The following is a 12,220-nucleotide window of genomic DNA, read 5'->3' on the forward strand; positions in this document are numbered from 1 at the left end:
CCTGTCCTAGAACTAGCTCTTGTAGACCAGCCTGGCCTTGAACTCACAGAGACCCACCTGCCTCTGCCTCCCGAGTGACCTATAAGATTTTTTTTTTCCTTTCTTTGTGGCTAGGGACGTTAAGTGTTTTTCTCTGGAACCTTCCTTCCTTCTCTCGGTGGCCTTCCAACAAGAGCCCCAGGGGGTAGGTGTAAGGGAGAGTCCTCCAGCTCTCTCTCAGATCTGAAATGATCAGACTCTGTGGGCCAGAACCTCCAAGCCTCCTGGCTCTCTGATTCATAGGCCTGGTGGAAGGATCTACTCCGTTCTGTTTGATTTGTGGGATAGCAGCCATAGGGAACTAAAGGTTCTCTGTCCAGACCTTAACAAACAAGGGCCGGGGAACAGGCTGGCTGCAAGTTTTTTGAGCTGAGAGATTCCAAGAAGAAAACCATTGGCATCCCAGCTGCTGACTTCGCCTGAGACACTGAACACCGGTGGACTCAGGGTGGAAGGGAGCCTCTTCTGTGCCCAGGGTCAGCGAGGCCACAGCAGAGCATGGGAACAGGATGTGTCGCAAACCCAGGCAGTGGCCCGTGACATCCCTGGTAGGCCCTAGCTGCCCTCAGGGCTCTCCCCCAACACAGTGATTTACTTATCTTTGCTGTGGAGTCTGGACACTTCACACTTGGAGAGAAGCTCGATGGGAGTCAGTGGCAAACACTCAAGAGTTACAGAAGGGTTTTAAGCTGAGCCAAAAACCTATCAAATTTAAAACAACAGTTTTGCTTTGTTTCATCTTTAGGGTAGACGCTGAGTGTTTCTAAAGGCTGACATGCTCAAGCTTGAGATGGAGAGCAAAGAATGCTGTTATGATGGCTTGTTCTGTTGCCATAACAACCCAGATAAATATTTCCCCATACACGTCTTCATTTCCTTTATGATAAACATTTTGTTTTTTATTTACTAATTTCAGATCTAAAAAGCTTCAGCCAAACCTATATACCAGGGTGGCCTGTAGCCAGGGTTGCACATAAGCAAGTTCATATAAACATTTTAGATGGCAAAGTGTTTAATATTCAGTAGTCTGTCTTTTTATAGTACAGAAGGGTCATAAGCCGAGGGTTCACCCAATATTGAGGAGGATGAGATGACCAGTAGTTTTTGAATCTTGGGTTTCGCACATGGGTAACTGCACAAGTAAGTTCCTGTTCAGCTGTGTATGTTCATTCTTTGTCGTTTTTTTACTGAGTTTCCGTAAGCTTCGGAGAGGCCTTGTATGTCTTCTAGAGCCAGCTACACTGTTTGCCATCTCAGGGCCTGTCTGCAAACAGTCCTACCCAAAATACTCCACTTTGGGGAGACTTGAGAGGTGGCTCAGCAGTTGAGAGCACTGGCTGCTGCTCCCGAGGACCTGAGTTCAATTCCCAGCACCTGCATTGTGGTTCACAACCATTTAAATGGGATCTGGTGCCCTCTTCTGGCGTGCAGGCAGAACAATGTATACATAAATAATAAATAAATAAATCTTTAGGGGGAAAAAAATGACACTTTGAGGATCCGGTCTTTGAGGATCCGGTAGGTGCTCAGGGTGGTTGGTTGACAAGAGTCTAAAATAAATACATCTGATTTAGCAAAGCTCTATGGAAAGAAAATATTTTAAAGCACGCTACCACAACTGCAAAGCCACAGGTGAGAACACAGCACACTGGTGGAGTGCGTGCCTAACAACTGTGAGGTTTGGTTCACTCCCCAGCACTGAAAAACAGTCACTAAGTGTCATTAGCCGGAGATGAGCCTTGGTTGGCTGGCCTAGCATGCGCTGAACCCTAGGTTCCAATCCCTAGCATCTAATAAAACCAAGCATGGTGGTCCACACCTATAATCCCAATACTAGGGAGCAGGAGGCTGTGAAATTCAAAATCATTCTCGGTGCATAGTTCGAGGCCACCCTGGGATGTGTGAGACAGGGCTAGGGTACACTCTGACTAACACAAATCCCCTTGGTTTGTAATATGAACAACAGGAAGAAGACAGCCTTTGGAGCAAAAGGTAGAGGTTACGAAAGCCATACATAAATGCTGTTGTCCTCTAACCCATCACTAAATGCCCTTGGCTGGGACACATTCCAGCTCTTTCCTTGGAGTCAGTGTCCACCCGGCTCACGCTTCCTCTGTCTGGCCTCCCCTTCAGGACTTCCTTAAGTAGATCAGACCCTCCAGATACCAGAGTCATCTCAGTTCCTCAGAGCACATCATTCCTGGATCCAGGCATGCTAACAAGCCTTGCTGTGACTTAGCTTGTGGCCTCAGGAGAAAGTTCCCGTTTCTAGCCCCTGCGTGTGCCATCTCGTACAGATCTGTTTTTTGTGGATGCTAAAGCTGGAAGGGGACATCAGGGCTCTTGTAGGCTAGCTCACGTCTTTCATGGGGGATGAGTGTGCTGCCTGGAGTAGTGAAGGGCTCGTGCTGGAGTCACCCAAAAAACAGAGCTTGCCAGCCTGTGTGCCTTCTAAATTCAGTGATATGTGCAGGCAGGGAAACTTGGCAGTCCTGCTTGGCAGGCGATACACGCTCCCTGGGAGCGTGTCATGAGCAGGACAACCTGAGATTTGCCTTTGGCTCCTATCCTCGGAAGTGCTGTGTAGCTGGACAGACGCATTGTTCTGGAGGCCTGGGGGTACTCACTGAATCACCATCTGACCAGTCCCTGGGTGTCTAATTCAGGGACCCAAGCACCCAGACCTGAAACACCTTCTCCAGATGTTAACACTCAACAGACACATCCTGATTTTCCAGAACAATGCTTCAACCCATAGGAAGCACCTCCCAGTGCTAAGCGTCCTGAGCCCTGGCCCCTCTCACCTGCGTCCATCACTGAGCCCTCTGGCCCAGCCACCTTTCCACTGGGACATTCTCTTCCCTTCCTGACACTGCACAATTGGTCCCAGCTGTAGGAGCTTGGAGGTCACACACACTCACACACACCACACACTCACACACACCTCACACACTCACTCATACACTCACACTCACTCACACGTGCGCACATGTGCGAACACACGAGCAAACACGTGTGAACACACTCACACACACTCACTCACTTACACGCGTGCACTCACACACTCATGCGCAAACACGTGCGAACACTCACACACTCACACACACCACACACTCGCACACTCACACGCGCGCACACTCACACACACACACTAATGGGAGCCAGCTGTGCAAGGCTTCCCCTTGGCCTCCTGCAACAGCTCATGAGTCGCTCAGCCTCTGCCCCGGGCTTCCTCCCCTTCGCCTCTGTTTCTCTTTTTCCTTTCAGCCCTCACCCCCTGCCCCACCCCTGCTCATGAAATTCCAGCAGCATTTCCTGAGCACACAAGCTGTGCTTCAGGAGTCCTTCGTGTCAGAGAAAGGGCGGTCACCACCCACCGCGGCTTTTACAGAACCCACCCTCTCCTTTCCACACGGCCCAGGGCGGAATGATTTTAAGGTAGTGGACTGGGCTGGAGCAGGAGGGCTGAGGTCCCCACAGCTGCCGGCCCGCCCTGCCGCCTGAGAGCCCCTCCCTCCCGTCCTCCTAACCAGCTGTTGATAACCAGGTGCGGGAATGTTTGCCCCAGAAGGGCAGGGCAAGGATAAGGGACAAAGGCAGGAGATAGAGGACAAGGGAGAAGGGGAAGGAAACAGGAAAGGTAGCTGGGGCTTTGTCCCAAGTAGGACAGAGGACGGCCTCTGGATAGAGAGGGGACAGGTGCAGCACCCAGGAAAATGGCAGTTTACAAAGTTACGAGGGGAAACCCGTTAGGATGGGGTGTTTAACTTTAATTGGGATTTTAATTAGGTGAGCTACCAGGGCTTGTGATTGCTGGATTTCAGTACTTTGATAGCTGGACCTTGGTAGTCAGTGTCAGGGAGAGGAAGGGCCCAAATAAGGTACTAGACCGTGAGGGCTAGCTTCAGGAGTGTCATCTAGCAGTCTTCAGCAAGGCAGAGGGGCTGGGGGAGAAGGGCAAGGCCTGCCCGAGCATGCGACTCCAGTGGGCAACGTCACCAGCTCGACGTTAGCAGAGAGCACCCTGAACACTCCTTCAAGGGATGGTTGCGAGTGGCTGTCCTTGCCTACGCGGCCAGCAGGCTACCCAGCTGGATCCTCATCAGAACTGATACAGGGTTGGGGTATAGCATGGGATGATAGGCCAGGCGGTGGTGGCGGCATTAATCCCAGCACTCAGGAGTCACAGGCAGGAGGATCTCTGTGAGTTCAAAGAACGAGGCCAGCCTGGTCTACAAAGCTACTCAGAGAAACTCTCCAAACAAACAAACAAAAAGGACCGTTGGTCTTTTTCTGATTTGAGGAAAAGGACACGTAGCTTTCTTTTTCTGTGGCAATGACGGGAAGCTCACAGGCCACCCGCCCTCCCCTGTGCCTGCCTCTCCCAGTCTCCTCCTCCCTCCCTCCCCGGCTTCTGGGGCTCATAACCCCCAACTGCCCTGGAATTTACATTAAACTTCTTAGGACTCAGTGCCTGTAGCTACAAGATTGCAAAGCAGGGAGACCCCAAGCCAGGTGTGTCACCCTAGAACTCTGGAAGGTGATACCGGGGATCTCCGGTTTATGGCCAGCCTAAACTGCACAGCAGGGCCCGGTTCCTAAAAATGCTTGTGAGTGCTGTCTGGGATCGCTTCTAAAACTTCCCTGCGGTCAGAGTGTTTGGCAGGCTGGATGGGAGTAAGTGCCTCCAGTCCCAACCCTCCGCCAGTCCAGCCCCAGGTTCAAGCCTTTGTACTGGTGGGTTAATGAAGGAAACCGTCACCTGGAAACCGTCTTGACATGCATGGGCTGTGGATGTGTTTGGTCGCTAGAGTGCTTGCCTAGGATTCACAAGGCCCTGCACCTCATCGGTGGGTTGTGGGGTGTACACACACACTATAATCCCAGCTCTCAGACGGTGGTAGTTCAGGGTCGTGGTTATAGATCACGAAGGTCCGCCTGCCTCTGCCTCCCAAGCGCTGGGATTAAAGGCGTGGGCCACCGCCTCCCAGCTCAGGTGGGCAAATGCTTTTGCCATTGGAATCTCGGTGTGGTTTTGGTTTACATTTCCCTGAAGGCTTCTTTGTAGATGTGTTGGCTGTGTCTGTGTGAGCGCTGTCTATCCTACTACGCTTTGAAGGCTGGAGAGAAGGACCAGTCCCAGCCCCTGCTGTGGAAGCCCCGCCCTCGCCCACGCTGACCTGGCCTTTCCTCTCCTCTCTCTGTCCCTTCCGCAGCACACTGTCCAAGTGCTGCCACGCCATGGTGGCACTGATATACCCCTTCAGCTGGCAGCACACCTACATCCCGGTGTTACCGCCCTCCATGATTGACATAGTGTGCTCACCCACTCCGTTCCTCATCGGGCTGCTCTCCAGCTCCCTGCCACTGCTCAGGGAGCTGCCACTGGAAGAGGTGAGCCCCCATCCCTGCACCCTCCTTCCCCGGGGCACTCGAAGAGGAGGGTGGTGGCCAGGGTCTGCTCTGGGACAGGTCCTTCCCAGGGTCTCCCGTCCGTCAAGCCCCTGGTGACCGCTGTCCCTCTAAAGGAAATGGCCTGTATAAAGCAGCCATTTAGAAGTCCTGATGTCGGGCATAGCCACCTGCCCCATCCTCCTGTCTCCCTACACTGAGCAGAGGAAGCAGTATCTGGACCATGTGCTTGAACTGATGACCGAGTAGGCGAGGACTTAGTCATGGCATTAGGAAAGCAACCACAGGGTGTGGCTGGCAAGGTGGCTCATTGCCAAGCTTGGTGACTGAGTTTTTAGGCACCTCAGAGGTACACAGGCTCACCTACCAACCTGTGGCCACACCCAAATGGGTGTGGTCAGTGCCACAGGTGCAGCTTGGTGGATTTCTCATTGCAATCTCACACACAGAGAGAGAGGGAGAGAGAGCGCTCCACGAGAGTGCTCCACGCCCGTCTTTCTCCCCGAAGCGCTGGTCACAATACTCATCCCCTTTCCTCTGCCCTGTAGGTTCTTGTAGTCGATCTCATCAATGATCGGTTCCTCAGACAGGTGAGTGGAACGCCAGCTCAGCCAGCTTCTCCTATGCTATGCCTTCAAGTCCAGGGGTCTGACTCCAGCTCCAGAAGAGCTCTTTAGCAAGCCGGGACTGACCAGCTCAGCTGGACAGTGGGGCCACCCCAGGCCAAGGCCAGCCAGGGACGAGGTGACAGAAAGAGGAAGGCTCAACAAAGACCGGTTTTCACCTGCACAGACACAAAAGGCTTCAGCGACAAAAGAAATAAGTAGAAAGAAAATTGTATGTCTGCACATCTTTAAAATATTGACAGGAAGCCGGGCGGTGGTAGCACATACCTTTAACCTCAGCAGGTGGGGAGGCAGAAGCCGGAGGTTAACCCAGTCTGCACACACACACACACACACATACACACACACACACACACACACACGTTTAAACTACGAGCTGCCTGCCCTGCCCAGAGATGTGGCTGGCACATGGCTAGCCAGATGTAGCTGTGCCCACCTACGTCTCCTGCCTTACAGATGGAGGATGAGGATTCCATTCTGCCCCGGAAGCTTCAGGTAGCCCTGGAACACATTCTGGAGCAGAGGAATGACCTGGCCTGTGACCCGGATGGAGGCCCGCTGGGCTATGGTCATGGTAACTGCCAGGACTGTGGAACAGCTGGGTGGCTGAGGGAACGTACGGGCATGAGGGTTAAAAGGGGGGTTGGACCCTTCACCGCCGAGGTTTCAGTCCAACCATAACGGTAAGGGTCTCCCCACTTAGGTTCTACAATACCTCTAAAAGGGGGGGAGAACTTCAAGTCCCCTTTCCCTTGGACGGTCACAGGTGGCTGTGGAGGGAGGCGGCTGTTGCTGACCACCAGTAACTGACTGCCCTGGGCTCTGGCCCGTCAACCACCCTTACTATTATGGTCTTGTGCCCCCCTCAGGCCCTGAGTCCAGCCCCCTGAATGAGGTGGTGTCGGAAGCCTTTGTCCGATTCTTTGTGGAGATTGTGGGCCACTACTCCTTGTTCCTGACTTCGGGCGAGGAGAGGAGCCTGCAGCGAGAGGCCTTCAGGAAAGCCGTCTCCTCTAAGAGCCTGCGATGTTTCCTGGAAGTCTTCATGGAGACGCAGACTTTCCGTGGTTTCATCCAGGAGCGGGAACTGCGCCGGCAGGATGCCAAAGGTCAGGACGCCGCAAACCTTGCCGGGCAAACCTTGCCGGCCAGAGGGTGCAGCCGCCTAGGCTCTAAGTGGCGGGAAAGGTGGAGGAGGGTCTCAGGCAAGGACAGTCTTCTGGCCTCCACGGGAGCCGCCATCAGGCCACACCCAAACAGGGAATGCCTACCTGCTCCTCCCGGGTCCCTCTGCCCCTCTGCTGCTCTGCAGCTCCTTCTCCCCTCTCCCACACCCCCCTGCTCTTCCCATTTGCTCTTCTTCCTGGCCCTGCCCCGGACTGTGGAGGGGATGAAGATTCAGGAGACCACGGCCTGGTTCCTGCTGCCTTGGGCTAGCACTGCGTAATCTGGGCGCCCTGCTCCGGTCATCATCCGCCCCAGCCCCTCCCTCTCTCTGAATTCTCTCTGACTTCTCCCTGTCCCTGTCCGCATAGGCTCCATCGTGCTTCTAGGGAGAAAGGGAGCAAGGAGCATGAAATGACGGAGGCACCATTTTGTCCTTTGTCTTGGCCGTTCTGGGAACCTAAAATCTAGGAATGCTGGTTGGTAAAGGCGGCTTTGATGGGAGCTGAACCTGGGAATGGAAGGCACTGGCCTCTGCAGCATGGCTACCCAGAGGCCAGAAGGTTCCAGAAGGGCCGCTGGCCCCACCCCTGGTCCCCAGTGCTGTGAACTTAGCTCAAAACCCTGTGCTCTCCCAGCCGCTTGCACAGGAGAGATAGGCAGCCACACTCTGACAAGGATTTCCACAGGACAAGAGAAATTTAACTACAGGGTGTGAAAGAACAGGCCTGCTCCAGGCTTTCCCTCAGAAGAGCTGCCAGGGACATTTTAACCAGGTTTACAAGTTGCAATTGGTAAGAAAGAGAGCAGGAGCCAGGGTGGTAAAAAAAAGCCTTTAGTTCCAGAACTTGAGAGAGAGGCAGAGGCAGATGGATCTCTGTGAGTTCGAGGCCAGCCTGGTCAACAGTTCGAGCACCAGGACAGCCAGGGCTACTCACAGAGAAAGCCTGTCTGATGGGGGAAGGGTAGCAGGAATGAAATGGGATCGCATGTGTGAGCGGGCTTCCACTACACGAGGTGGGTCAGTTGTAGGGATAGTAAAACTCCTTACAAGCCTCAGGCTTGAACAGCTGCCTCAGAAGCAAGGCTTCCCTTTCCCGTTCTAGAGAGGAAGGTGGTTTCTGTAGAAGTGCAAAGGCTCTGACGTGCCCCGTGTCTCTTGTCCCCAGGTCTGTTTGAGGTCCGTGCCCAGGAATATCTGGAGACCTTGCCCAGCGGAGAGCACAGTGGAGTCAACAAGTTCCTCAAGGGTCTGGGTAAGGCCTGGGCCCCGGTCCCCACCTCACCTGTGGGCCGACTCCCCTGTGCCCAGAGGCAGGAGCCCTCAGTGATGCAGGAGGCTGACGCTAGCTGACTGCCTCTCTTAATCTGTCCCTGGGTCCTCAGTGGCCTCGATGCTACAATCTCCTCCACGGCTAAGTCTCCCGGGAACCCAATGGAGGATGCAGGCCTGGGGCCAGACAAGGAGAGAGAGAGGCGGATTCCACCCAGCCTCCCAGTGCCCCGGAGTAGGAAAGTAAGAAGAAACGCGTCAGGACTACAGTTCAGTCAGCAAGAAAGTCCCTGCAAGAAAGAGAGAGCCTGGGGTTGACAGTAGTGTAGTGCATCACACACACACACTCACACACACACAGACTCACACTCACACAGAGACACACACTCATACACACAGACACACACACACTCACACACACTCACACCCACCCACACACACACAGAAAGACACACACTCATACACAGACACTCACACACACTCTCACACACACTCACACCCACACACACACTCACACACACCCACACAGACAGACACACACTCACACACATACACAGACACACACTCATACACACTCTCACACTCACACACACTCACACACACACTCTCACACAGACACACACTCACACAGAGACACACACACACAGAGACACACACTCTCACACACACATACACACAGACACTCACACACACTCACACACACTCACACTCACACACACACACAGACACTCACATACACTCACACTCACACAGACACACACTCACACACACAGACACACACTCAACACATACACAGACACACACTCACACCCACACAGACAAACACACACACACACACTCTCACACTCTCTCACATACACACACTCATACACACATACACAGACACTCACACTCACACACACACACACACTCACACAGAGACACACATACACACACAGACACTCACACACACTCTTACACTCACACACTCTCACAGACACACACTCTCAGACACACACTCATACACACATACACAGACACTCACACACACTCTCACACTCACACACACTCACACACACACACACACACACTCTCACACACACATGAGGTAAGAGCAGGAAAATCAGGGATTCAGTCACGGAGCCGGGGAGATGGCTCAGCAGGTAAAGACCCTTACCTCACAAGCCTGAGGAGAGAGTTGACCGCACACTTGTGCCCTTCCCTTCCTCCCTCTCCCCCCCCTAAGGTGTTCACACTTTTTATTTTTAGGCAACAAAATGAAGTTTCTCCACAAAAAATAACCCTCATCTCGGCTCAAGGACAACCTCTTCCACTGGGACCATTCATTCCTGACAGAGTTCTGACAGGCTGTGGGCCGTCCCCAACTCCCCCAGGATGGGGCCTGTGAGCTGGGCAGGTGGCAGATGCTCAGGACAGCCCCGGAAGGGGCCTGCCAGCATGCAGCTGTGGTTACTGTGGTTGGTTCTGGCATCTCTATATCTTAGATATTAAAAGACATGAAGAAAGGCATTTGGGGTCTTCATTCTGTCTTGCCAGGGCTGAGGAAAGTCTCTCCTGCCCCCTCTCATCTTTTCTGGGTCAACCTGTTGAGAGCTGTGGGCCCGGGAGGAGGCAGGGGGGAGGAAATTGGCTGCCACCCGAGTTATCTGGAGACCTGGATGCCAGCCACCCCTGTACTTCCCAACTGCTCTATGATGCCACCTGGTGGCAGAAACTGGACTTCGCTGGTCTTGACTGGGTTTGTTTTGTTTTGTTTTTGTTTTGCGTTTTCCAAGGAAGTCACATAGAACTGTTCTAGCCTGTGGCGTTTAGGGACACATAAAAAGAGGAAACCTTGCTAATTGTTAATAAAATGTTCTTAGGGTCCTGAAATGTATATTTCCTGCGGCCTAACCCCTCTGCTGCGAACCTACTCCTCGCAGTGAAGGGAGGGGGGCCTCTGTAGCTGCTCTCTTACTGAGCGGGAGGGGTCACAGGCAGCTGACCTGTGGGGGACAGTGCTCCGCAAGCACGGGAAGGTTCTCAGGCCGGCCTCCGGCTACCACGCCTCCACTGGCACTGGGCCCGCAATGCCTGCCACTTCTGGACCCCTGGCCTGGAGTGGGGCAGAATTGGTAGGGGAGTGTGGCTGAGGGCTGGGGGAACCCTGAGTAAGAATGTGAGCTGGGGCTCACACAATAGTTAACTTTACTGACTGCAGTATTCTGTGTATTTTTATATTGCCCCTAAGTGATCACTTTCAGTATTTTGAAATATACATTCTTTTCTAACTTATTTTCTATTATACTGTTTTACTACAAGTGAATGAATAAATAAATATCTTTATCAACATTCCTAGTGAGTGTATAACATTCTATTTTATGAATTTTTTTTTTTTGTATTTGATGTAAGCAAAAACAAATAAATTTGGGGAAATGTGCTAGACCGTGTGCATAAAGAGGCTCTTTTCAATGTTCTTTGTATCGAAAGGGGAAGCATGCCACGTGTGTGTGTGAAGAATAAAGAATCAGGCCAGGGAGGCGGCTCCTCAGGTGAAGGCTCTGCAGCCTGGCTGCCTGAGGTCAGTCTCTACCAGACACATCCAGGGGAAGTAGGTACCCAACCGACAAAGCTGGCCTTACACATGCACATCTGTGCTGTGCTGTACAGACTCCTGTACACACCCTATACACACACCCCGTACACACCCTATACACACACCCTGTACACGCCCTGTACACACCCTATACACACACCCTGTACACACCCTGTACACGCCCCGTACACACACCCTATACACACCCTGTACACGCCCCGTACACACACCCTGTACACACACCCTGTACACACACCCCGTACACACACCCTGTACACAGACACATCACGTACGTTTTGTTTTTGTGAGACAGGGTTTCTCTCTGTAGCTTTGGAACCTGTCCTGGAACTCGCTCTGTAGACCAGGCTGGCCTGGAATGCACAGAGATCTGCCTTCCTCTACCTCCAGAGTGCTGGGATTAAAGGTGTGCACCACCACTGCCGGGCACACGCTATTTTTTAATGCCTTAAAGGATTGGTGGGTTGACTGATCTACAGAATGAGTTCAGGACAAGCTCCAAAGCTACAGAGAAGCCCAGTCTTGAAATCCCAACACTGGAGAAATGGAGACAAGCAGATTCCTCTGCCTCCAGTGGACACCCAACCACGTGAAGAATTACAGGGGTTTGGGGAGGGTGAAGTCAGAGCAAAGGGGGTGCAGAGGCTGAGGGACGGGGCGTATTATTGTGCCCTTTTGTCATTGTGTCCCTGAGCCCCAGGCCGGTACACGACAAGTCTGCACACTCCTGCAGCCTTGGCAATCTCCATTCTTACCTCCTGACTTGGTTTCAATGAAAGTCACAGAACAAAAAAATAAGCCAATTTTTAAAAAGATTTATTTGTTATGTAGTGTTCTGTCTGCATGTATGCTTACGGTCCAGAAGAGGGCGCCAGATCTCGTTCTATAAGGTTGTGAGCCATCGTGTGGTTGCTGGGGTTTTAAATCTGGAAGAGCAGCCAGTGCTCTTAACCTCTGAGCCATCTCTCCAAGCCCCCAAATTAGCCATTTTTAAAGTAAACAATTCACATTCTCTCAAGTCCATCCTTTCCAACTTGGGCCTGGCTGAATGGCTCCCACAAAGAAGGTTGGCAAGGAGGGCCCGCCATCAACGAGGTGGTAACCAGGAGTACA

The 12,220-nt window shown here is 52.7% G+C and overlaps 1 protein-coding gene across 1 annotated transcript in view; it reads left to right on the top strand.

Moving 5' to 3' along the window:
• Positions 1 to 10,845, top strand: part of Dennd2a (DENN domain containing 2A) — a 73,949-nt gene extending 63,104 nt beyond the window's left edge. Inside the window, exons 15-20 of the mRNA XM_051174631.1 lie at positions 5,256 to 5,433; positions 6,000 to 6,041; positions 6,534 to 6,651; positions 6,947 to 7,186; positions 8,411 to 8,497; positions 9,763 to 10,845. Coding sequence (XP_051030588.1) covers positions 5,256 to 5,433; positions 6,000 to 6,041; positions 6,534 to 6,651; positions 6,947 to 7,186; positions 8,411 to 8,497; positions 9,763 to 9,794 — 697 coding nt within the window. The 3' untranslated portion in view covers positions 9,795 to 10,845. The remainder of the gene's footprint in view (positions 1 to 5,255; positions 5,434 to 5,999; positions 6,042 to 6,533; positions 6,652 to 6,946; positions 7,187 to 8,410; positions 8,498 to 9,762) is intronic.
• Positions 10,846 to 12,220: the final 1,375 nt, after the last annotated feature.

This window comes from Phodopus roborovskii, unplaced genomic scaffold (assembly GCF_943737965.1).
Source record: "Phodopus roborovskii unplaced genomic scaffold, PHOROB, whole genome shotgun sequence".
In the NCBI taxonomy this organism is placed as follows: Eukaryota; Metazoa; Chordata; class Mammalia; order Rodentia; family Cricetidae; genus Phodopus; species Phodopus roborovskii.